This window comes from Protobothrops mucrosquamatus, unplaced genomic scaffold, assembly GCF_001527695.2.
Source record: "Protobothrops mucrosquamatus isolate PMUCROS unplaced genomic scaffold, P.Mucros_1.0 scaffold574, whole genome shotgun sequence".
NCBI classification, from domain to species: Eukaryota; Metazoa; Chordata; class Lepidosauria; order Squamata; family Viperidae; genus Protobothrops; species Protobothrops mucrosquamatus.
In genome coordinates, this window is record NW_015386876.1 from 336,070 (window position 1) to 362,012 (window position 25,943).

Here is a 25,943-nt window from a genome sequence, read left to right on the forward strand (position 1 = left end):
ATTTTGCCCCATTTTACAACCTTTTTTTGCCACAGTTGTTAAGTGAATTGCTGCAGTTGTTAATAACACAGTAGTTAAAAGTGAATCTGGTTTCCCTATTAACTTTGTCAGAATGTTACAAAAGGTGATCACATGACCCCAGGACATTGCAACTGTCTTGAGTCAGTTGCCAAGTGTCTCAATTATGATCACATGACCATGGGGATGTTCCAACGGCTGTAAGTTAAAAAAAGTGGCCATAAGTTACTTTTTTCAGTGCTGTTATAACTTTGAATGGTCACTAAATGAACTGTTTTGAGTCAAGGACTACTTGTACTGTAACTTTGTTTGGTATATTATTAATGACCACGTTCTAGAAATTCTATGCAGTTAAAATATTTTGTTTATGTATGCTTAATGTGCCAATGGAAGTATAAATCTTCCCTGAAAGAAAGGAGCTGCTCTCCTGTGGCACTTAGGTAGCAACTTGAGGGATACTAATTGCTGATACTCACCTCTGTCTTTAGGCACAAAATTAGCTGACATATTCAGAAGCAAAAGAGTTACTCTGGCTTTGTGGATGCAGCATTACTAGGAAATATGCTAATATGGAAGCAGTTCAGGTTTTCTTTAGATTTTCTTTTGGATCAGATAATTCAAACTCTTATGTCAAGATTTGTATTTGCAGAACAACAGTGAGAAATATAAACAACCACAATACAGGGAGCTTAGAAAACTGCCTTTATTCTATTAGTTGTTGGAAACAAGAAATAGAGAAGAGTTTAGTTTGCTGCAGAACAGCAGGACATTCACAGGATGGGAATTTGGCCAGCAGATGATAAGCAAAAGTTTATGTTCAGATTGGAACCAGATCCAGCAGGGGTTAACTTAAAGCTTCTGGAACATTCAGTGACCTTTAATGTAAAAATAATGGCCTTTCCCTTACTCCTGAAGGAGGTATTAAAGATGACTTTTCTGGGTGTGTTTTAAGTCATACAAATGACCTGGATAGTTACAAATGTGGGAAGGGCACCATTCTTCATTTGACTTTATTTGAAAGTACACTCTTAAAAAAACCCAGAACACTTTACGCAGAAGTTACAAGCAACAGTATTAGGAAATCCAATTATACAAAAAATACTACATCTAACTGGGGCATATAGATTTATTTTTGGTAACACACAAAGTGGCACTAATTACATAGTAACTATAAGGTAACTAACATGAAATCACAGAACTGTCACTTCATAGCTGGGTGGGACTTTTGGTGTTTCAGAGAAATAATTATTTTCCAACTATTATTTTATGCTTCAGAGCTTTCAAACAGAAGGAGGAGAAAAAAATCCTTCTTTTAAAGTGAAAACACTGAACTTATTCAGGATCTTTCCACAGCTATGTGTGCTGTACCTGAATAGGCTAGAACATGTTAGTTATGGAGTAGTTACAGCCCAATTCTCAGTGTCGCCAGCTTTTTCCCATTTGTAAAAAAAAAAGCAAGAAGTTAGAGAATTGTCTTGAATTAGTGCCTGGCATATTCTGCATAGCATACTCTGCAAATGCAGAAAAAGTTTTGTTAAAGGAATGTTGAAGTTAACCCTTATGTGCACAGATGTATTTGATGCAGACCATTATAAAAAAATCATGGTTGGCTTCTAAATACTGGTAGCAAGACTCAATTTTAAATCTCTTAAGTAAATTATAGATAAATGAAAAAGGCTGGTAATCATACACTAAGATTAATAAACAGCACTTCAAAAATTCATTGAGTGCCGGGCACTGCTTCAGCCATCTTCCCTTGGCTGTGCTTACAACAGAAGGCACCCAGATTTTTTCTTGCCACGTCGGGCTTGTAAAGCAGCTCTAGTAGCCATTTCAAAAACTTCCCTCACACCGTCTTTGGTCTTTGCACTGCATTCCATGTATCCAAAAGCACCAATGCGATTTGCCATATCTCTACCTTCTTCAGGTTTGACTGGTTCCTATTAAAAAAAAAAGCTAATTAATATGAAGGCAAGGGGTTTATAAAGATAAATACACATTACAATAATCACTTTATTTTCCTGCACATAGCTCTGGGAAGCACATGTGGAATGGTCATCTTGAAGTATAGCAGTCTAGAAATGGAAGCTTCCTAGACAGCTAAACCACTAGGAAGGCAATTCCCTCTGTATGTAGCCATGTACAGTGCATAATCTTTCTTCTCTCCATATTTCAGAAACCTATTTATACTGCCATTTTTAAGAGTATGGAGAGAAGGATTATGCTCAAACGTGGCATGAACCTGGAATGTGGAATGGGATGGGATGATTTGGGACGATTTTTAATTCAGTTACTTTGTTTCTCTAGTTTTCTATTCTTTTCTTTCCTTCCGTAATTTGTGCAATTTTAAAACAGTAATTTTTCAGTTTTTCACTAATTTAGTTCAGTTTTTCGCTAATTTATTTTCTGCACATAATTCATGACTTACACACTGTGATTGATTCATTTCTATTTTTATTGTATAAACACAATGTATCATTTCTATATTTTTTCCTATATTACTATTTTTGTTAACAGTATTCTCCAGTCCCTATTTTGTCCCACTGAATACATTAGGCAAGAGACATCAAAAGGACTGAGCATCTGGAAGGAAGTATCAGTCTAACCACACTGACAAAAGAATATTGGGAATAGTGGGAAAGTTACTTAAAGGCTTACTACAATCAATACTGGGCACCTTGAAAACTACGACATTAATTTTTATGCAGTTTGGCATGATTCATAATGATTTAGCTTTTCTGTAAGAATCTCTACTTCTGGTGAAAACACAAATTTAGAAACTTTAGTAATCCAAATGGTAAAGAAGTACAACTTAAAACCACCTTCATCCCATCATAATGTTCTAACAATAATCTTATACATACCATCATATTAATGAAATGAAGATTTTTCAGCCCTACATAATATACTCAACCTCAGTAATATATAAATGTAATCCTTGTTTAATCACAGCAATTGGGACCAGCAGCTCAGCAGTCACTAAGTGAAAATTATGTGATCACTACTGATGATTTTACTTCAGGATCCAATCTTGGTAGGTCAATCTTTGTCTTCCAAGTCTATCCTCAGGGAACTTCTCTCTAACAGAATGTGGTGCTTTGGGCTATTCTATGTGGTAATGTTTATATGGTGCCTGGTTGTGTGTGGTTTTTAATTTTTGATTGGGATGTTGATGGCTGGCTATTGGCTGTTGTTTCCTTGTGCTGCCAACTGATTTTACTTTAGTTTGCTTTACAACATTAAAAGGATACAACCCCAAACAGCCAGGTGAGCCCAAATGGTGGGGAAGGTTTCAGGAACTTGACTCATGAGCAAATCTTATAGCCTCCCCCCCTCACTCCCTGACCTTTGGAACATTCACCCTGCCACTGGGATAATTAGCTAGAAAGAGTAGTGATGTTTGTATTTACATTCACTGGAGAGGAAGAGATTACAAGAGTAAGCAAGCACGCAACAGGGAATACACATTGAAAGGAATGCCCTAGGGCAGACATGTCAAACTCGCAACGTCCATTGCCGGCAATGGGGTGGGCGTAGTTTAGAAGGCAAATAAAAGCCTTTAATGTGAACCTGATTAAGGTCTTGTAAATTTCAGACAGCAGCTGGGAGCTGGCCCAGGGTCCTAATCAGCTAATTAAGGATGAAGAGGGGAGCTTGTTAACTTTCAAGGACCCCTGGACTGTGGAAGAAAGCAGCTCAGGAAGAGATAATTTGTTTAATTATCTTTGCCCTGTGAAGGGGCAAGAAAAGGGAAAAAAATGGGTCAGGCATAAGACAATGCATACTGACTGTTAATAGCAAACATGTGACAGAGAGAAAGCTGCTATGAAGGTTGTAAATGCAGGAATTGGCCACAAAATTACTTTTTCATCACTGCTATAATTGCAAATGGTTGCTGTCTGAGGCAGCTACTAAACAAGGACTATCTGTCTAACCAAAACTGGCACAGTTTATTTGACAAGGCTAACAACAATAACAAAAAAGATGACTTGCCTGCTTCATTTTAGCCAACTCCCGTCTTGTGTGTTCATCGTTCCTCAAATCCTTCTTGTTTCCTACCAGAATGATGGGTACATTGGGGCAGAAGTGTTTCACCTCTGGAGTCCACTTCTCTGGAATGTTTTCTGAGATGAAGCAAATACCAGAGATCAACTCTTCAATCAATATTAAACTAAAAATAATATCACAGATTTATTTATCCAAAGATAGTCATGGGAATTAGTTTCCCCATTTTCTTCTATATATCATAAAGCAGCTGCCTCACAGGACGAGCTCTCCGGTGTCTATTTAACACGGCAGCCCATGACAAATAGTGGAGGTCTGTGTTGGAAAAATAGGTTATAAAAATATTTTAAGTTAATATTTAAATTAAATATTAGTTAGGTAAACGTTAATAAAGCATATATGAACAGTTAAAAGTCACACCTTTTCTAAGCAAAGTACAGGTAGTTCTCGACTTACAACTATTCATTTAGTGACTGTTTGAAATTGCAATGGCACTGAAAAAAGTGAGTTATGACCGTTTTTCACACTTACGACCATTGTAGCACTCCACGGCCAGATGATCAAAATTCAGACACTAAGCAACTTGCTCATATTTATGACCATTGCAGTGTCCTGGAGTGATATGATCACCTTTTGTGACCTTCTGGCAAGCAAAGTCAATGGGGAAGCAAAGTTCACTTAACAACCATGTTACTAACTTAACAATTCCAGTGATTCACTTAATAACTGTAGCAAGAAAGGTTGTAAAATGGAGCAAAATTCACTTAACTGTTGAAATGTTTGGCTCAATTGCGGTCAATTGTGCATTTAAAATAACACTTTGCCCCTTTCTTTCAAGCGAGGACATGATTTTATAAAGATGAATTTCCATTACTAGACAGAAATTATGTTGTTACTGTACTATTGTCTCTCAGTTTTATCTCATTTATATATTGTACAGAATGCTGATAACACAGGTAGTCCTTGCTTAACAATGGTAATTAAAACTGGCAGAGTCCCTCACTAAGCAATGTGAGGGTAAAACAAGACACCACAAAACTACCCTGATTTACAATGGTAGTTGCAGCAGTCCCAGTTTCCATCGTTAGGCGAATCCGGCATGGTCAGAGCATCTTGTGATTAAGTGATCACCATCTGTGATCTTCTGTCAGCTTCCCTGTTGATTTTGGTTGTTGGTCGCTGGCAATGAAGATTGCAAATGGTAATCATATGACTGCAGGATGCTGTGACTATCCTAATTGCAAAGTGGTTGCCAAGCACTTGAATTGCCATCACATGGCCCTGGGGGCACTGTGGCAGCCACAATTACAAGGACTTATTGTAGATCTCCCTCATTCAGTGCCATTGTAACTTTGAACAATCACTGAAGAAGCGGTTGTTCAACAAGGGCTACCTTGTACAGTAATTTACAGAGTATGGCATGCGTTTCAATTTTACCTACTTACCTAAACTATCTGGACTATCAATTGAAAAACACATTAGTATAACATCGGTGTCTGGATATGAAAGTGGCCTAAGTCGATCATAGTCTTCTTGTCCAGCTGTATCCCATAAGGCCAGCTCCACCTACAGGAATAATAAGTACATTCATACCCGAAAAGGAAAAAAAGTACTCTGACAAAACATAGCTAGTCAAAATTCATTTCATAGGCTGCCACCTCTCCTCATCCAAATAGGCATCCTGTGCTATGTAGGATCTTCAGCTGGGATGACAAAGCTATGGGAGTAATTCCTTGGTTTTGGTACTGACCCGAAGGGGTAGAACTACTATAAGGTGCTTAAAGTTCTTTGCTGGCTTGTTGAAACAAAAATCCATTTACATGTTCAAATGTTTAGTGTGTTCATCATTACTAAATGTGACTGTTTTATGGACATTAATAGCATAGGATAAATAAGTTTAAATAATTCAGAGCCGAATATTCAGACCCACTCCAATTTGCAAATTATTTATAAGGAATAAATCCTATATTAAATTATGGGTTAATTTCTGCTTTGTTTTTTATGTGTAATTATAACAGCTTCTGTACAACAAAAATATAATTTGGAGATTTACAAAGAACTACACAACACCATTTCAAGGTTTCGGATATGATGCCAAAGCAGTGCATCTCCTAAAGTCACATCTCACTTCTTGTCTTCAGCAGGACCATTTATGAATGGAAGAGCATTCTGGATTCAACGCATGGCACAAAACTTTAGTTCACATATGTTAGCCTATAAAATGTTTTAATCATAAATTGACAGTGGCAGAAAAACATACCTGCTTTCCATCAACTTCAATATCTGCTACATAGTTTTCAAATACTGTAGGAACATAAACTTCAGGAAACTGGTCTTTACTAAATACAATCAGCAGACATGTCTTGCCACAGGCACCATCACCAACTATAACCAGTTTTTTCCGAATGGCTGCCATAGCTATGGGAAAAAAACAAATTGATTATTAAAACATGCAAGAGGTTTTTTTTAAACTCAAGATATTTCATTGAATAAGGGAGACAAAGAAAATATAGTAAAATTACTGAAAGGCAACTTTCAGCACATTCTATTGCTATTTCCTCCATCCAGAAACTTTCTGAGGTCCCGTTCCTCACTAAATATAGATTAAACTGCATCTATCAAGTAATTCCTTAAATGTAACAATAGAATCTAAGGTTGCAGACTAGAATCTAGTTTGATTTTTTTAGAACCCAATATGCATTGTAGTCTGGTGCAAAATACACGTATGGAATTAAAGAATACTAAACTGAATAATAAAGTATGTGTTTTGGATCCAGAATAGAACAGACTTCACAACTCTAAAAAAGTCTAAATTTCAAATTAACTGAGAGTGATTTTGTTGCTGTCAAACAACTGGAAATCACAGCATGCTGCCATTATAGAGTTCTACCAACTGACCCAGTTGTTTCTTTGGCCTTTCTAACACAATTGGGTTGTTTTTTACAAGCTACTGGCTCTCCTCTCTTCTCAATTCTTCTTTTTGTATATACAACACTGGGTTTCTTGGATCATCATCATCTTCTCCTTAGCTGAAACACTGCAGATGTTGTTCTACTTCAATCTATAGCATTGTATCACTGTCTTTTTTTACTGTATTCTTAACAGCATAAGGAAACAGAAAGGAAGTAATGGGTATGTCTGATAAATGTAACAGCCATTTCTGATTCTTTGTCATACCAAAAATATTAAATATTATTTCCTACTCCTGCAGATAATTAATTCACTATGCAAAGGACAGCTCATATGATTGGAAATTCAAGTGAGCTAATCCAAACTGAGTCTTAAGTCTGAGGTCATGCTATAAATAAAAACAGCATGATCACACCAGTCTACTTATTTACCCATCCCATTCGTCCAGAAGACTCTATTACAAACAGATAAAATTTAGTTGGCTTCCCTACAGTTGCAATGGTTGTGCTCAAAACAGAATGTGTGTATAAATAAAAAATATGATATAATGAACATTGGCACTTCAAGTATTACATGTACATTATTAATTCTTTATATTTTAAGTAAGTAAAATAATCTTAGAATATTTGAATAGCCATGTTGCTTAATAGATATATTTATTATAGTACACTGAATCACAATTCCTTCGCCCTTTCTGTTTCCTTGTGCACAGGTTTTTTTTCAACTTTGTCCTTTGCTTAAATCCTTTTCTTTTGAACAATTACAGTTCAAAGGGGGAAATAAGATAGAGGTTATCTGCCCTGTTCCTCCAATGTATTTATTTGCTGTCTTAGAAACCTTATTACCATAGGGACATAAAGGCCCTAGAGAGTAAGAACTTCCAAAGTACAACTCTTAATTTATTTGAGAAACTTAAAAAAGACATGCATTTCATCAAATATTACTTTTGCAAAATTTGAAAATACTTAGGCAACATCAATTTCCAAGAAAACTGCTTGCTTAGTAATTTGATCAGAGGCAATAACATTGCTGTCAGATTAATATTAGAGGTGGTCTTGGTTTAAGGGCTGCTTGTTCACCAACCTTTCAAACTTACAAATTGCACTGAACAAGTGCTACTTATAACAGGTCCTCATACATATGGCCACTACTCCATCTTATGGCCATATGATCACACGTTGCAACATTCCCTGCAGACTTCCAACAAGCAAAGTCACAAGGAAGCTGGCAGGAAGTTACAATCACATGAGATTCTCACTGAATGTTCCTTGGATTGTGGGAATTGCCATTGCTAAGTTGCACAGTGACATGGTTTTTTAATTTACAACATATTACTTAAAAAGTTTCCAGTCCAAATTAGCATTGTTAAGTGAGGACTAAATCTTAATTCCTAGACTTTTGCAATGGCATATGTTTTAAAACATGCTGTAAGTAGTATATTTTGAGTTAAAGAAGTATATATTTAAAATTGGGGGAATAAAATAAGTCCCATGAATAGATGTTTCATATAGCTTGTATTTTTTAAAATGAGTAAATTTTAATTCAGCAGTGAATTAAACATGGCTTTTCATATATATTCTACAGCAAGATAATTGGTAAGGATGTGCAAAGTGTTCCATTCCAAGGATAGAACATTCTGGGAAACTCTGGAATGTTCTGTTTTTCTCCAGTTATGCTGATTGGGTTATTTGCACTAGTCAGCAGTTTTCCAGAAGTACATTTCTGAAACAGGAAACAGTCTATCCCAGAGGATTTCTGGAAAACTGTTGGACTACCTCCAGAAGAGCCAGAGTGGGGTGGCCCACAAGAAAACTGAATGTTTTAGAGCAATCAATTCTTATTAAACATAGTTACAGTTGGCCCTGACACTATAGGCCTTGAGAAAGACAGTTAGGACTTGGCCTTCCCCTCAGGATGAACAGAGTTCCAATTGGTAAGACCTGACTTATTTAATTCTGATTATTGTTTGCTTTGTTTGTTTTAATGGTATGTTTTATCTTTCTTTTTTATTTTTAATGGTTTTTGCATGCTGCTTTATGAGTTGGGTTGCCATATACATATCCCAAATAAATTAATAATAAAGAAAATTAACTTCAACTGTTTGAAATATGTTCCCACAGCTGGCTTTGGAGACTACTTTATTATTCAATGAGTGGGTAAGAAAAAGGAAAAATCTGCAAGAGTTAAAACTGTTTCCTGTAGTTAAATTCAGTGCATGAAGTAAGCGGTTGTCAGCTGCCAAATGCTACGTTAGCTTTCTTAATTAAAAACTCAAGACAGAACAAAACTTGCTTTCAGTGTGTTATTTTGAAGACTTACATCGGTTTTCAATTACAATTAACAGATTTAGGGTTTATAAATAAATCCTTCTGTTCAAATTGCATACCAAACGGGACAAGAAAAAGTTTAATGACCTTTACCCAGTGCAATTTTTTCTTTTGTCTATATGAACATTAAGGATCAGAGTAATAGCTAACTGCATCAGTACCCTTAATTGAAACACAGTTTTCTTCACTTAGATGTAATGTGAGAAACCAGGAAATGAGCACTGCATTTGTAGCAAACTCATCTTCTAGAAACTAGAGTAAATCTGAGCAAAGGTCAGGTTCAAACATCACTACTGTCTCATATGTTAGGCTTAAACTATGAATAAATATCTTAGACAAGCCTAGCCTACTTCATAGGACTAAAAAGCAGGCTCTGATTTATCAATACATAACTAAAACCCATTTGAAAACCCAGTCTCCTATGCCATATCAAAATGGATTTACAATTTTAAATGTAATGTTCAACAAAGGAAGCTACTCTTTGAAAAGTTCAGGTCAGTATCTTTATTAGATGCCAAGAGTTGTTAGATTATGAGTATAAGCCTCAATTAAGACATGACAAGCTGCTTTAACTGGAATTGACTCCTATTATGAAAATGAGATTTCTACATCTTTATACATTTACTCATACATACAGTATTGTAGAAATTATATATATATTTTAAATGCAAAGCAGACTTTGCTCTTGTGGGGGAACACAATCAACTCTTTTTAGCAAACAGAATCAGGAAAGGTTTTCCCTTCTGTCAGCCCTTTGTATACTTTCCAAATTTAATTCAGAGGGATGGAAAACTTTCTGATGCCAAACCCGAGAATCTGAAAAAGGGGAATCAAAAGACTCACTGCAGAACAAAATTTCTACTTGCAGTTATGTTACAGAAAATACAGAATGGTGAATTATCAAACAAGAGAATAAATTTGGGAAAGAAAAAATATATGCCTTTTCAGCCTCTGAGTTGGTCAGAATAGAATTATAAAATACCCATCTGATGCTTCCAGCCACTAGTATCACATGTATTTAGGAACTTTATAATTTAAACTTTATTCTGCATAATTTATTCTGTCTTTATTAATTAGGAGTACAAAAATCATGAGCAAAAATCTATTTTTCATCCACTATAATTATCCCAGGCAAATCTCATTTTCTGTATTACTTCAATTAACACAAATAAAAATGAAACTGAATTTAAAAGTAACTTCCATGCCATCTCAACTCTTATGGTTTCATATTATGTGTGGGCCAAGTCATAATGACTTGTTAAAAAAATCATGATTTTTTTTTTAAAGATCACATTTAGCTTTATCAGTGAACCAGACCAAAAAAAACCAGAGACAATATCTAGATTTTTTTTTAAAAAAGGGTTTTAGTCACATATTTTGTCATTTGCTCCATGTTTTGAAATGTAGCAAGGTAAGTGGGACCCAACATGTTAGACATTCAATTCAAGAGAGGAAATTAAAAGTAGTATTTAGCATTTCAATTTAATGATTGCTTTTTCCTTAGCCATAGACATTATTTTCCTTATTCCACTTCTCTCTCCCAACCAATTATATTTAACTGTGCTTTAACCTGAGCCTTTGGAAGCTAGGTTGTTTGCAAAGAAAAGGTAAACATAATACCCATTTATCAATGGGCAATTATCTGTAAACTTGTACAATCTTACTGGAGTTCTATTATTTTGCTTACTTTAAATGTCTACAATTTATAATCTGTACAATCAAAAGAGTCAATCAATGCTTTCTGATTTTGTTCATAATTTTTGTCCTTTTTACTCTCTACTGTGTTAAATTAAAGCTCGCCAAATAAGTCATGAATTGATGTTTGTGAATGCTAAAGCTAATAACTGAAGAGATAGAAAACACACTGAAAAAGCAAATTCCATGAGCATAACAGTAAAGCCGCAGCTTTTTTCTCTCTTGTCTTATTGCCTGTTGTTTCTTTGAATTCTTTATTTACTTAAAAAAATGTGTAGCTGCCCATCTTCTGCAGTATAAACCTGGGCAAACTCAACACACAACCTCCAGGTGCTCCCAAATGTAACACATCTTCCTTCACAGAAGAACTTTAGAGCTTCAATAGGCTCCAGCATCACTGAAGGCTTGTGGGAAAAGCCAGATCTTCAGAGCTTTTTGGAAATCTAAGAGGGTAAGGATCTGCCAGATTTGAGGGGAAGTGTGCGCCAAAGGGTGTAGTTATTGCAGGGGTAATAAAGCTCGGCTCTTTTATGACTCAGGAATTCTGGGAGTTGAAGTCCATGAGTCATAAAAGAGCCGAGGTTGCCTACCCCTGAGTTAGTGGAATTAAAATCATGCTTGTAGCACAAACATCAGCCCAAATTTCTTTATAATTTTTCAGGTACATGTTTTTTACCCATATACCCTATATAACTTCAATGTATTCATTTTCACATCATCCCTTAATTATGATGTCTTCAAAAACTGAGAGTGTGGAGATGAGAGTGGTCATTTTCCTCAAATATGAACCATTCCATTATTTCCACTCTGGTAATGCATCTTAGATAGCATTTTTTTTTGTTATCTTGTTCTTTTCTATTTTAGCTAAACAGTAAAAGCTATTATTTTCACTACTGTGGGCAAGTTTAGGCAGTTAATACTTTCAAGTCATTCATAGGGAATTGATTATAGTTAATGAAATGCTACAAAAACAACAAAAATCAGAACTATTTCAAATACTGTACACATAGAATGGAATCTACATGGAATGGGTAACATCTCTCTCTAAAACAAAAGGAATAATCTCCTACTTTCAGAACAGTTTGAAATTGTTTGCAAAAGTCAACATAGAAACGGACTTCCAGTCAAGCAAATCTACGTTACATAGATCTGTGAATTCTGCTCTTAGTAACAGATTTTTACAGAACTGCCTCCCCTTTACCACTGCAATCTAGTTTTGTACTAATAATGATTGTTCATACAGAACAATCACAGCACTCTACCATAAAACATTAAAGAGTTTTCTATAAATAATTTACAAATATAAAATACAGTTTGTAAAAAATACTCAAAAACAATCTGGTTTATTTAGCCCATTTTGTTGTGTGTTTACACGTGTGCTGTCAAATCTTATTTCTCTTCCACTGTTAAGAATTGGTTTGTTCTTGGCTATTAAGCTCAGGCTGTTTCACTATGCAGAAAAGTAGCCAGCTCACCTGTTCCTAGTGAGAGGATTAGTAAAATCATTCAGTAGAAAGTTGAGGCTGGAATGTGAAGGGAAGTGAGAAGCTTGTCAAAATTCTACTTTTTGCTCCTCTATTAGAAGGAAGAAATTGTTGCTCTGTTCCCAGTGATCAGTTGATGGTTAATAAACTAATGAGAAAACAATGGCTGAGGCTGCTGAAAGTCTAACTAAAGATTGCTTGCCCATAAGTGCTTTATAAATAAAAATGGAACCTATGAAAAATGAATCTAATATATGACCTATGTATGATAATAAATAAATGCAAACACTAGTTTAATCCCAAGTAAATAAAAATGGTTTGTTCATAAATGTAATAGAATTTAGAAAATGTGCATAGTATGAAAGGGAAAAAAAGCATAAATCAGTTTCTAAAAGTAAAAGTTATGCGTCAGTTGACTTTAGCTTTAAATATCAGAGTATATTCAAAACTTGTCAATTGATGAAATTCTTCTATGAAAGGATTCATAAAATATGCTATTCTAAGAGAAAATGGGATTAGATGCTTTAGCATGTTGTAATAATCCGGTCACTGTATTAATATGCTGTATAAACCAGGCCATCACATTAAGCCATAATATATTTTGTTGGCTATATATGTTAAATGAATACAGGAAATGTGTTTTGTTAATATTTAGAATTTGTAAACAAAATCTTTCAGCATTTTTGAGCAAGCTTTTGAGCAAATCATGAGCTTTTAAGGAAAAGGGTTGAAAACATCTAAGATTATATTTCAAGTCTATTATTTGATTATGTTGTTAGTGCTTACTTTTGGCATAGTACGATTATCTGTAAACAATGTAAGACTTATTTGATTAGATATATGTGAAATTAAAATTTGGAAGAACTATGGCAATGTACTAACATTTAATACTATTATTTTAGAAGGATACTTGAAAAAATATTCCTCAAAAATGGGAAAATATATCTGATAGCTCACTTTATGATAAGGGTAAAAAAACCTAGGGCAAAAAACCCTCAGTTTATTTAATCTATAGTGGTTTTTTTTTCAAGCATACACATCAGTTGTACATTGTAACTATTAATTAATAAATAAATTATAATATTTCACGGGATGTCAAAGACTTAGGACAGTGATGACGAACCTTTTAGAGACTGAGTGCCCAAACTGCAACCCAAAACCCACTTATGCATCGTCAAGTGCCGGCTGGGTGTGGCCCATTGGGTGGGCATGGCTGCGGTGGTAACGGCAGACTGGGTGGGACTAAAAAGTTTAATCAATCAATTCCAACTTTGCAAGATCTTTTTTTTCCCCATGAGAAGTTGAAATTGACTGAACCTTTTTTTTTTTTTGCACACGGCGGCAGAGGCCTAAAGCGAAAAGGTTTTATAAAACTCAGCTGAAGGCCTAGGACTGGAGTGACGGCGCGTGTGCCCACAGAGAGGGCTCTGAGTGCTGCCTCTGGCACCCGTGCCATAGGTTCGCCACCACTGACTTAGGATAACAAATCTGTACTGAAATGACTGTCAGAAAGACAGGCTACAACAAAAAATGGTTTAGGATTAACACTAAGAATGACTAACATATTTGAGAGAAATTGTGGAAATATTTGATGAAAGGTACTTGGTTATTTGAAGAAACAGCATCAGTACTGAGATTAATTCATAATTTATGTAGTTTGTTTTAATAAATCACAAATATTTGGGTTTCTGATGTGACAAAATGCAATTCATTTGAAATGGATGTGGAAGCTTCTTCTATATAGCCACAACTGAGCCTTTTTTTAACCTTTCCCCCCTACCACATTTTAGCCGAAACAAACTTTTAAATTTATTTTTAAATATGAAATGATATGAAAATAAAGAACAGTACAAGAAAAACAAGAATAAAACAAGTTTGTGAATATGGTTTCATTGCAAGTGACACAATTTTAGATATCCATGATCAACAGTTCTGTCCAGACATGTGTATAGTTGGAGACAGTTTATAAGTTACTTTTCTAATTAACTAAAAACAAAATCAGTGTAAGTAAAACAATCTTCAGATAATTCTTCAAGATTTTCAGTCAATTTGATATTTTAGCAAATGCTATTTCTCAGATTTTAAAAATGCTTTGTAACAGTAAATCGAAAGGATAACAAACATTGAATTTCTTATATTGCATGATATGTACCATGTGGAAAAATGGGCAATACACTAGAAAAACTTCCATTGACGTTAAGGATATATAACATTATTTATTTTTCCTTTAGCCAATATTCTTTAAATGTTATGCTACAAAGTGTTCTAGGCTGATGCACTAATTTGAAATAACAAGTCCTCTTAATTCATTTCAAGAGTACATTTACATAGTATTTAAGAAGTTTCCTCAATCTTAAATGATGTGGACATACTATATTATTACATTAAAATCTAAAACTTTTTACTAGTAACATATCATGGCTTTGCAAAGAACATTTATCTAAAAATGGGTAACCAATGCTTATGCAAAATATATTTATTAGGTCAATCCCATAATGATACTCTACCACTGACTACTTCTGACCAAAGTGTTTGTATGCGCCAGACTTAAATGAGAAAATGCTATGTCTACTCTTCTAGGGCAGTCAGAAGTAGGACAAGCCATTTTTATTGTGTCCTGCAAAGCTCAATCCAAATAATATTCATTCTCTTGTCAGAAGAGAAATTAAATGTTCTGGAAAGGACAAAGGTGGCACCCCAAATGTAATTAAGCAAATTCACTTGTTACCATAAGCAGAATATCCATGAAAACTATACAACCAAGATTCACCCTCGAGCTACAAACTTCATTACTACTGACCATACATTACCATTTTATCTGGAATTAATCTGAACTCATTTGTCTTCATCTAGCCTATTAATCAGCAATATTCCTTATTATAGTAATTTTATGTAGATATTAAATATAGAGGGAAAGGGTCCTTTAATAAGGTAGATATTACAGACCAGAGATACACTGGGAGACCTGAGATACCACAGGTCAGACTGAGGGAATTTTGAAAAAGAGATCATTGAAATTTTCTGCATGCACAGAAAGTAGTTTTCTGGCAACAGAGGAGTAGATCCTTAATCCCAAGGACTGAGGTTCTGGGAAAGATCTTTAACAAGGCTACAGCTGGTTGGATGGGAAGATCTCAAAGTAAACCTATTTCCTTTGCAACAGATTAAAAAAAACACAAGATGATTAATAATTCTCCCTAGCACAGCTTCAAGACAAGTGTCATCAAAAAGAATAACTACTGGAATATACTGTAGTTTTCCTAAAATCCAAAAGCGCAGACATGTTTATCATGATCAATGATACCAAATATCAACAAGTTTCAAAAGATTGTTTGCTTGTATGCTTTTTTGATCACCAAAGAAATTCCACATGGCTTACACACTAGGGTCAAAACAATAATAAAAGCAATGAAGTAGTAAAAACAGGTAACCATACATAACCATATATTATGGAGGATAACCCACCCAACCAAGTATTAAACAATTAGAATAAGCTATTACACTCTATCTCAAGGTTTGCTGGAAGAGCTTTACAACTGAACCAGATCAAGACTGTATAATCCTGGGCGGGGGGGGGGGAATGCTGTTCCACAGGGAATGTGAAGCTACAGAGAATTCTTACCCTCTAGGTCCCATGACAGTTTACAGTTTGAATCTGGAACCACTTTTCCAGATCTTACTGGCCACACATAAAGAGCAGAAGAAAGATAGTTCTAAAGATAACCATGTTTTAAGCCAGAGGTGCCCAAAAGGGACTGGTTCTGTGGAGAAAGTTTTTCCATGGACCAGAGAGTGTGTGGTTTTGTGTGCTGCCTACATCCCACGGATGGGGCTTTGCTTGTTTGTGCGAACCGGTTGCTGGCATGCCGTGGTCCAGTACCAGTCCATGGACCAGGGGGTTGGGGACCCCTGTCTTAAGCCATATAGGACTTTATAGATGACAACCAACTACAACTCTACCCATTCAACTCCTAGGATGAGTCATCCACTAAGGCAATCAAAATATTTTTAGTATACCTCAACCAAGAGACTCAAGATATTCAGCATAATTTAGATGCATCTGAAGTTGTGATGCCACAACCTTTTTAATCACATTGGTTAAAATAGCATACTGTAATTAAACTAGCCCACATGATAATTACCCAAAACTAAATCAAGGACAGACTCAGAAGAGGCTTTTTTAGGCAAAAGAAAATCCTCTTCATTCACAAATAGGCAACCAATGACTCCATAGAAACAAACTCGCAGAGAAGCTGATTTACTCAGTCAAGAAAGACAAGAGTGATAGCAGCTTTTGCTGCTTGAGGTATCCTGATTATATTCAGAATTTGTAAGCTGAGAAGAGTCCAAAATAAAATAGTTATTTAAACCACATTTACACTAGAAATATGGATTTCCTTAATACTGGAAATTTAAAGCATCAGAAACAGGTGAGCCTGCCTGTAAAGAATGCAATCAATTGTTTGCACTGAATTGTCCCAATTCCTCCTATCAACAGCCTAGTGTAGTACATCTCAGGCCACTTAACAATCCACTGAATGAACACAGTGCTGTCGGAGAAGTTTTCTTTGCTGCTCTTGCAACCATAAATTATCTCTAACTGCACTATAATCCATTTTCAGTGTGATCCGTACGCAGTCTTGCTCTGCTAAACTCCTATTTATTGTTCCCAATTTAAATCTGATTCTGTCTAAGCCATTTTCATATTTTACAGAGCAGGCAATATTTTAACACTACCACCACGAAACAAGACAGCAAACACTCAGAGCTCATTCAGGAAACTATTCAAATCTCATGAGTATTAGATCAGAATCCTTTAAGCAGATCATTTCTACAGGAGATTTGTATCACCAGTAACCAGAGTCATGTGTATAAAATAGATCTCAGGTTAGTAGATATTTATGTAAAGGATACAATTGTTCCATATAGAGGTAATCCTCGACTTACAGCCACAACTGAGCCCAAAATTTCTATTGCTAAATGAGACAGTTGTTAAGTGAGTTTTGCTCCATTTTACAACCTTCCTTGCCACAATTGTTAAGTGAATCAATGCAGTTGTTAAGTTAGTAACATGGCTGTTAAGTGAATCTTGACTTTCTTGTCAGAAGGTTGCATATGACCCTGTGACACTGCAACCATCATAAATAGGAATCAGTTGCCAAGTGTCTAAATTTTGATCACACGATCATAGGGATGCTGCAACAGTCATAAGCGTGAAAAATGGTCATAAGTCGCTTTTTCCAGTGCTGTTATAACTTCAGTCACTAAACTAATAATTTTAAATCGAGGACTATCTGTATATGCTTTTGCACATTAATTTTCATTCTGTTTTAATAGACATTTCTTCCTTTATCTTTGGCCTGCTAATTTTAAAGTTTACTGCATATTATCTCTATTTTCACAAACATTTTACAAACATAGAAAAAATTAAACTGCGATTGTTCTCATCTATTAGTGACTGAAAGTGTGTTCTGAAAAGTGTTTCTTCTAGTCATTTTGAGGTCTATACTATTGCATTTAGTTCTAATTTATTCTATTTTAGATTTATTGAAAAGCGTATTTTACTCAGTTTTAATCTATTATTAGACTTAATGTCAAGTAGTACTCTTATGCTAGAATTCTGTGTTGGATTAATTTCAAGTTCTGATATTAAGCTGTAAAGATTTATAAATAATTCTGGATACAAATAAATAAATATTGCTTATGAAAAGAATTTTCTATTTCTCTCTGCATCTTTTCCAGTTCTGCTTTGCAAGAATTCCAAACTTCTGAGGCTGATAGGGTTAGGTGCTACTAACTCCATCTTGGATCCATATCACATTCCTGCTCTTTTGGGGGTTGTACAAACTTGTCCAGAGCAGCAAAAATTCTCTTGCTACCAGAAAACTAACCATTACCATATAATAGATTTCTATGGACCACAATCTACTTCATCAGTTACATTATCATCTCACAATAATATATATATTTATTATTTTTAAGGGAATACTAAAAACACAGATGAGAACTAAAGTCGTACTGTATTTTACTACTGTACTGAGGGAAAACAGTAACAAATATTTGCAGATAGTGACCACTCAAAAAATAATTGCTGGTTTTGACATATATATTTTGAAGGGGTGATTGGTATATTCCTGAAAAGTAGTATAAATCTCTTTGTGACTTTTAGCTCATCTTTTTACAATGAATTTTACCTTTATGATTCATTTATTCTCAAGGATAAATATTGAAGACAGTGACAAAGCATTTGAGGAGTTGAAATACTCTCCTGACTGGATATTTCTGATATTCAATGTGGGTGCAAGTATTCTTTTGCAGTCATTTTCTCTATTCCTAACAAAGTGAAAAGGGCAGAATTTTTCAAAATGTATTCCATGAAACTTTAGGGTTCCAAGAGAACTAGGGGAGGTTTTATGGGATTAAAGGCAAAATAAAAAGCACAGCCAATTTTCTGTCACTAGAACTTTGCCTTTTGATCAAGGATTTTTTTTTAAATTAACAAGTTCTTCAGCATGAACTTTTAAACCTCCTGCAATGTCACTTCTGATTGATCACACTGAACAGTGAGCAGTTTTGTGAATAAACAGTATTTTATAGGTATAATTGACCCACAAAGATTGTGAAGGCAATGAAGGATAAGTAGTGCATTATTTGATTGTACTTAACATCTATGTATAAATAGTCATTAAGGTTCTTAGCTCTTGAAAAATCTTTGTACAATTCATCCAGAGCAGCACTGCTGCTTAATGAACCATGGGTAAAATAAAAACTGTCAAAAGAGCTGTGAAAGAAAATAGTTTCAACTTTATACATAAGGAAAAGAACATGCAAAGATATCCAAATGTTTAAAAATACCAATCAGTACAGTTCAAGCTCTCATCAAGAAGTGGAAAATTAGGGGTTTTGTTAATACCAAGAAAGATGTCAGACACAACTGCCAGGAAAATTTGTCGGGATGCAAAGAAAAAATCCACTGTCCACTTCTACTGAAATACATGCTTCTTTTAAAGAAAGTGGTATGGCTGTTTCAGCATGCACAATAAGGAGATACTTGAACAAAAATGAGCCGCATGGTAAAGTTGCCAGAAAAAAGCCATTGCTGATTGCTTCACCAATATCACAAAAGAACCCACTCACAATATGGCAGACAGCACCTAGAGAAGCTTCAAAATTAGTAGAACAAAATCATTTGAAGTGATGAAACCAAAACCAAACTTATGATTGTAAGTATAAATATTGTTTGGAGAGGAATCAAAGAGCCTATGCAGAGGAGCACATCATTCCTACTATGAAGCATGGAGGTGGATTTCTGCTGTTTATTTTTTGGGGTGTCTCTCTGTGTGTGAGGTACAGTAGCATGGAAAATTTAGTCAAAATCGATGGCAAGATGAATGCAGAAGAGCAGAAAATTATGGGAGAAAAATTTGCATTCATCAGCCTGGAAAATGCACACGGGACACACTTGAGCTTTCCAATATGACAATAATCTGAAACATAAGGTCAGGTTCACCCTTCAGTGGCTGCAGCAAAACAAAGAGAAGATTCTAGAATGGCCATCCCAGTCTTTTGATCTCAACAACTTTGGTGAGATCTCAAACATGCTGTTCATTCAAGCTAGACAACAAAAGTATAGGACCTGGAGGAGTTTTGTCAAGAAGGATGGACAACTTTACCATAGGAGAAAATAGAGAGTTCAATTTACAACTATCACAAAAAACTGCAAGTTCTCATTGATGCCAAAGGTGCAATATTAAGAACCAAGGGCATGCAAACCTTTGAACAGGATCATTTCTTTATTTCTTTTATTGCTATGGTTTAATGATTGTGTTATTCTGTGATGCTTAATAGTTTAATTTGAATCACAAATTCTGCAAGGGGTATGTAAACTTGTGAGTACAACTGTAATTGCCACTGTCTGGCTCTTTTGCTTTTTATTTCCTCTGCCTTACTGGTTTTGTTTTCTCTAGACTATTCCCAAAAAGATAGTTACATATTTGCCATTCCTTCAAAATTATATTTCATGTATCATTCGAAATGAACTGTAGTTCATAACAGCATATATAATTGTACATTTGATTCTCAAATTTGTAGACCACCTACTTATCAAAAGGATAATCATTTGGGAACTCAACTTCAAGTTAGTGATCTTTATACAGACCTATTATCAAATCCAGATATCAATGCAGCATTGATACAATCTCAATTGAGAGACAGAAAGAGATAATGAAATGTTATCTGATTGCCAATGACCTCACTACAAATACTATGGCGACCTTACTACCCCTGTTAAAAACACATATGAGTCTCTACAAGATAAATGCTTCAAAACTGCATAGGTCCCAAATCCTAGAAGAAAAAACAAAATCACCATCTATCTTGTTTCCAATGTCTAGATCACATAACTGATCAAGAAGTATATTATGGTTTATGGTATCAGAAGTCATGAAAAAACTAGAGAAACCTAACATTGTTACAACTGATTCTTTTCCTGGCATATTCTATATCATTCGTCAAGGTGATCAGGGCTACTTGACAATCACAGTCCTGAAGCCATTTAGAAATACTGATTAGCAACGGGGATTCTGATGTTTTATGTACAGCTTCCACATGGTTCAGGAAAACACAGCCAATGGTACCAGCTGTATTCCAAAACATCTGAAAGGGACCAGGTTATCTATCTCTGAGGAATGTTTTCTCCAAAAGCATCAGGATCCACTATTATTCTCATGATCAATCCTCAAAAATATGTTACCAATGTGACATATTTTCTTGAAGTTCAATTTCAGTTCCTGTAAGCTTGTAAATAACCAAGATGGAAAAGAATATGGTCATAAATCCTCTGTCCACTGGACAAGAATTTAAAATTAGATTGCATAATTTAGTAAATTAACTGACTATATTAACCAAAACACAAACAAGTTTCAGAACAAAAAGTACAATTGTTTATAGTTTTAAAACACAGAACATTGCATAAATACTTCTAACTCTGATTACACAGCCTTCTTTTCTACTGCAGTGTTCAACATACAATATTAGTGTGGCTTCTATGGTAATGACAACAACATCTTGATAGGCCTTCATTATTTGACAGGTGTTTGTTAAGGAAAAACCTCTGACTTTAACAGAGATTAACTATTCTGGCTACTCTATTTGCAGTATGAGAATATTAATGTTTATCACTAATTGCCTGCTAGTTTCAGAGCAATGAAGCATGATAGATCTTGCTGCTACTTTTATTAGTCATAGCATACTGTGATTGGTAATAGCCGTCATCATAATTAGATTTATCCTTCTCTGATGTTACATTGTACAGTACAAGAGTAAGACAAAATCAAAAAATCTGCAACATTCATCAGAATGGTATATTTAAAAGTCTCCTAGAAAAATATTTTTTTCTCTGTATAATTCTCACAAATATTAGTTATGATGGTCTTACTGATTTTTATGCCACACTCTCCCCCTTATTCAGGTCAGAATTCTTCATTTATATGGGACAAATCATAGAACATCAAGAGACAAAGGAAACCAATGTGGCAGCCTTGGCCACAATGTTGCTATTTTAGTGGAAAACAAAATCGTATTTTTACTGTTCTGCTGCCTCAAAATCATCCAGTGAGTTTAATGGCATAACTGAACACTGTATCCAGGTCTCACCAGAATACAGTGCTGTGCTACTACAGCTTATTGGTTCTACATAAAATTGACACGCGTGTTAGAATTCATAAATCACAAAGACAAGAGATCTCACCTCAGCCACAAAGTCTCTAAATAGTTTCAGGGAAAACACTGTTCTTTCAATTTCAGCACCACCTAAAATTGGGAAAGCAGTTATATTGTAGCGTTATTGAATTATTGCTTATAAAGTAGCCTAAACATCTCAAAATATGTACTAACACTTACTATAGCAAAAGTTACCTCCAAACATAGTTAGAACTTATGAATGTGATAATTCTAAGTCACGGGTGTCAAACTCGCCATGTCATGTGAGGTGTCGCGATGTATCGCAACTTTTTTTTTGCATTGCTGGAGCTGGGGTGGGCGCGGCCTCCGCACGATGCAGTAATTAATGGGAATACTCAGGAAACACTTTGGTTTTTGCGCTTACTTACCTTAAAGAAGATAGACAATCAGAGACCATACATTTGCATCAAATATATTTTCTCACGTTATTGAGCTGAGCTACTGATTTCGTAAGTATATCAAACACTGACTTCAAAACAGCATTATACAAGTGGGATGCTCTTAAGGGCAGGAAGCCAGGAAGGCCTAGAACAGGGGTAGGCAACCTCGGCTCTTTTATGACTCATGGACTTCAACTCCCAGAATTCCTGAGTCAGCAGAGCTGACTCAAGAATTCTGGGAGTTGAAGTCCATGAGTCATAAAAGAGCCGAGGTTGCCTACCCCTGGCCTAGAAATACTAACTCCAAAAAATCTACACAAAAAAACAAAAAACAGGCTTCTGAAAGCAAAGAAAGCTTCCTTTCAAACGTTAGGACCAAATGGGCTGTTAATGACAATCCTACTGCAGAGATTCAGCAGAAGAGATGCCGCCAAGCAACCCGAGGATTTCTGTGAAGTCGAAAAACTAGTGCACGTAACTTCTTTCGCATGTTTTTTAACGTCTTAATTTGACTTTTTAACACATATGACGAAGAACGTGGGAGGGATCCCCCCCCCCGCCGCCCCTTCTCCACGCGAAGAAGGAACAGAATTACCCATATTCGGAGGAGGAGGAGTAGCCGGGGCGGGGGAGAAGGGGGGGGGCAGGAGGACGCCCTGATAGGACCGAGGCCCACCTAGAGACCGTTTTGTTTCCGCCGCTTCCAGGCCACTAACTCCGCCAAAGGGGGAGCAGCAGCCCGTCGCGCCCTGAAGTCGACAGAGACGTGAGCCGCTCCACTCCCCCCCCCCGCCCTCGCCCAGCAACAGAGTCGAGGGAGCCTCGGCGCCCCCTCCCCATCGCTGGCTCTCCACCCCCGCCCAAAGGAGCGTGCGCGCCAGTGCCAGGGCGGGGAGGGGGGGGGCTTCCTACCCCAACCGCCTCTCCGGAAGAGAGGAGGGGGGAGGAGGAGGAGGAGGAAGAGGCTCCCGGAGCGGCCGCTGCTGGCGGGTGGGGCAGGCCGCACTGGGAGCGGCCGCCGACGGCCAAGCTTCCGCTCCCTTCCACTTGTGGGTTTCTCTTTCACGGAGGCCGCTCGCCGCGCGAGGGAAGCGCCGCAGCCCTGTTCACCCACTACCTGAGGGGCTCTCCTGCGTCTCCCCGGCGGCGCCGCCTCCTTATCCGTCCACGGGCCCAAACTCCGGCGGCAGCTAAGAACAGAAACCGGCGGGGCGGGTGAGGAGGAAAGCGCGTCCACGGCTTCATACAAAACGCGACGTGCGCGTTCCCACCCCCTGGGCAGCCAAGCAGCCAATCGGCCGCGGCGGCGCGGAGGCTGCTGGGTAAAGGCGCTATAAAAGCCCGCAATCTATTTGCGAACACTCTGTAACTTTCTCGGCAGCGTGCGGAGGTGGCGGGCGGGGTGTGCGTGTGTATGTTTACGTGTAAAGTAGGACTCAAGGCCAGGTTAAGTTGCCTCTTATCTTGCGGAGCCGCAATGAATTAATTTTTTTGTTTGGACAAAGCGAGTCAAGCGGGAAGTGGTTCGAGAAAAATAAAGCAGGGCAGGGCTAGGCGGGGTCATACACCTGTTGACAATTGCCTAAGCCAGGTGGAAGGGGCAATTTAGATGCTTCCGTATCTAAATATCCTGATGCGACTTTCTCTAAAATTGCGATCAAATTTAGAGCAAAGTGTACATTTCAAAGTTTTCACGTGGTGTTTATAAAAGATATTTGTGTAATTCGGGGTTCCCCAAAGTGACCGATACCAACCTTCAAAGTTCAGTGGCACTATCCAAGGGATTGATAATATTTGTAGTGCTATTAAAGTAGTATTTTTAAAATTATTTTCATATAATGTTCAGGGATTAAGGAACAAACTGAAACTTCATGAGGGAATTGATGAGTTGAAGAATTTGGGCACCTCCAGTGTAACTGATTAACACAATTTGTGCTGTTTTGGGTCTCATTAACCTAGCAGAAGCAGTGTGCATTGTAAGACACATTCCTCTATGGCGCATTAATCTGTTTTAGTATTGGCTTAAATATTCAAATAACCAGATATGCAAAACAAAGTACAAGTTATTATATAATGATGCAAAACCTGATGGAAACATTACAATGATAAAGGACTCCCAAAGGCATAGAGAGATCCCTGTTCTTTACATAGCCACTCTAATGTAGTAGTGAAGGTATTGGATTAGAGCTGGTAAGATTCAGATCAAGAAAATTCCTTGGAAGTATTTATTCAAACCACCCATTGCCCTCATAGAATAACTTTATTCTTTGAATCAGCAGATTTCAGTGTGCTCTATCTCACACGGTTTGGGAAAAATTGGAGAGCCATGTACACTTCTGGAGGAAAGAAGGGATGAAAATCTAAGTACAAGAAATTTTCTACAAGTTAGTTGCTTTTATAAAAGTACTTTGAGAATGTTAATAGTATGGATGAGTATATAACTTTGTCTATATATGCACATTGTAGTTCTATTGCAATCATATTCGTTAAGAATTGTGTATGATAATTAAAGATGAAGCTTGGCAATGAGCGTACATAAAGAACTAATAGATTAGGTACAGTATTTTACTCAGATGCATGTTAATTTTGTGGTATGAGCATGACTGATATGTCAAAACAGAATAGATTATATGGAACTAACTTTAAATCCAGAGGAATTTGGTTTCTACCAAATGAATTAGTGAAACAATATTATAAGTATTAAATTATTATATTTATATTCTTCCATGACAATGTTCAGATGGCTTACAACAATTTTTAAAAGCTCAGAAGTAGCAGATAATTAAAAAAATAATCGTAGAAAATTAGGCATGTCAGATTATTTAACAATGACCCTAACCTTAACTCTGTCTAGGATTTTTAGGCATCTTCCAGGCTATCTTTTAAAACAGGCAGGTCAAACTTGTGACGTCACGTGACGTCGCACAACATATTGGGCTGGTTTTGCCATTGCTGGCAATGGGGTGGGTGCGGTTTCCATGTGACATGTCTGGCCCGTGGGCCGGCAGTTTGACACCCGTTTTAAAACAAGCTCAAGGGAATAAGATTGGTATTTAACATGTTCAGGATTTTAGAGGACAGCAGCACCTAGAGGGGTGTTCCCAATGGACGCTACCATTATAGGGCAAAAAGTTTCACAGGTGTAGGATTTATCTACTGGCTGTTATATGCTAATGTTCTTAGTATCTCTTTTAATAACTGTTAATTTGCTTTTAATATAAGAACTGTCTGTTACCTATATTGTAAGTTTTCTCTTTTGCCAGGTTGGATGATATAGTTGTTCAGTGTAGTACACAGGAATTACATAGCTGAGAATGATTATTTTAGTGTATGTAAGCTTCACAAATCACTGAATTGGAAAGGAACATTTATCTAATTTTATC

General features: G+C 36.4%; 1 protein-coding gene across 1 annotated transcript; it reads right to left on the reverse strand.

The window, feature by feature from the left end:
• Positions 1-703: 703 nt before the first annotated feature.
• RHOA (ras homolog family member A) lies at positions 704-23,826 on the reverse strand. Its single transcript, XM_015817326.1, has 6 exons — positions 23,678-23,826; positions 22,188-22,249; positions 6,284-6,441; positions 5,469-5,589; positions 4,012-4,142; positions 704-1,958 (listed from the first exon to the last, which is right to left on the reverse strand). Exons 3-6 carry the CDS (start codon positions 6,437-6,439, stop codon positions 1,785-1,787), a joined length of 582 nt encoding a protein of 193 aa, XP_015672812.1. The 5' UTR covers positions 6,440-6,441; positions 22,188-22,249; positions 23,678-23,826; the 3' UTR covers positions 704-1,784.
• Between the last annotated feature and the right edge of the window lie 2,117 nt (positions 23,827-25,943).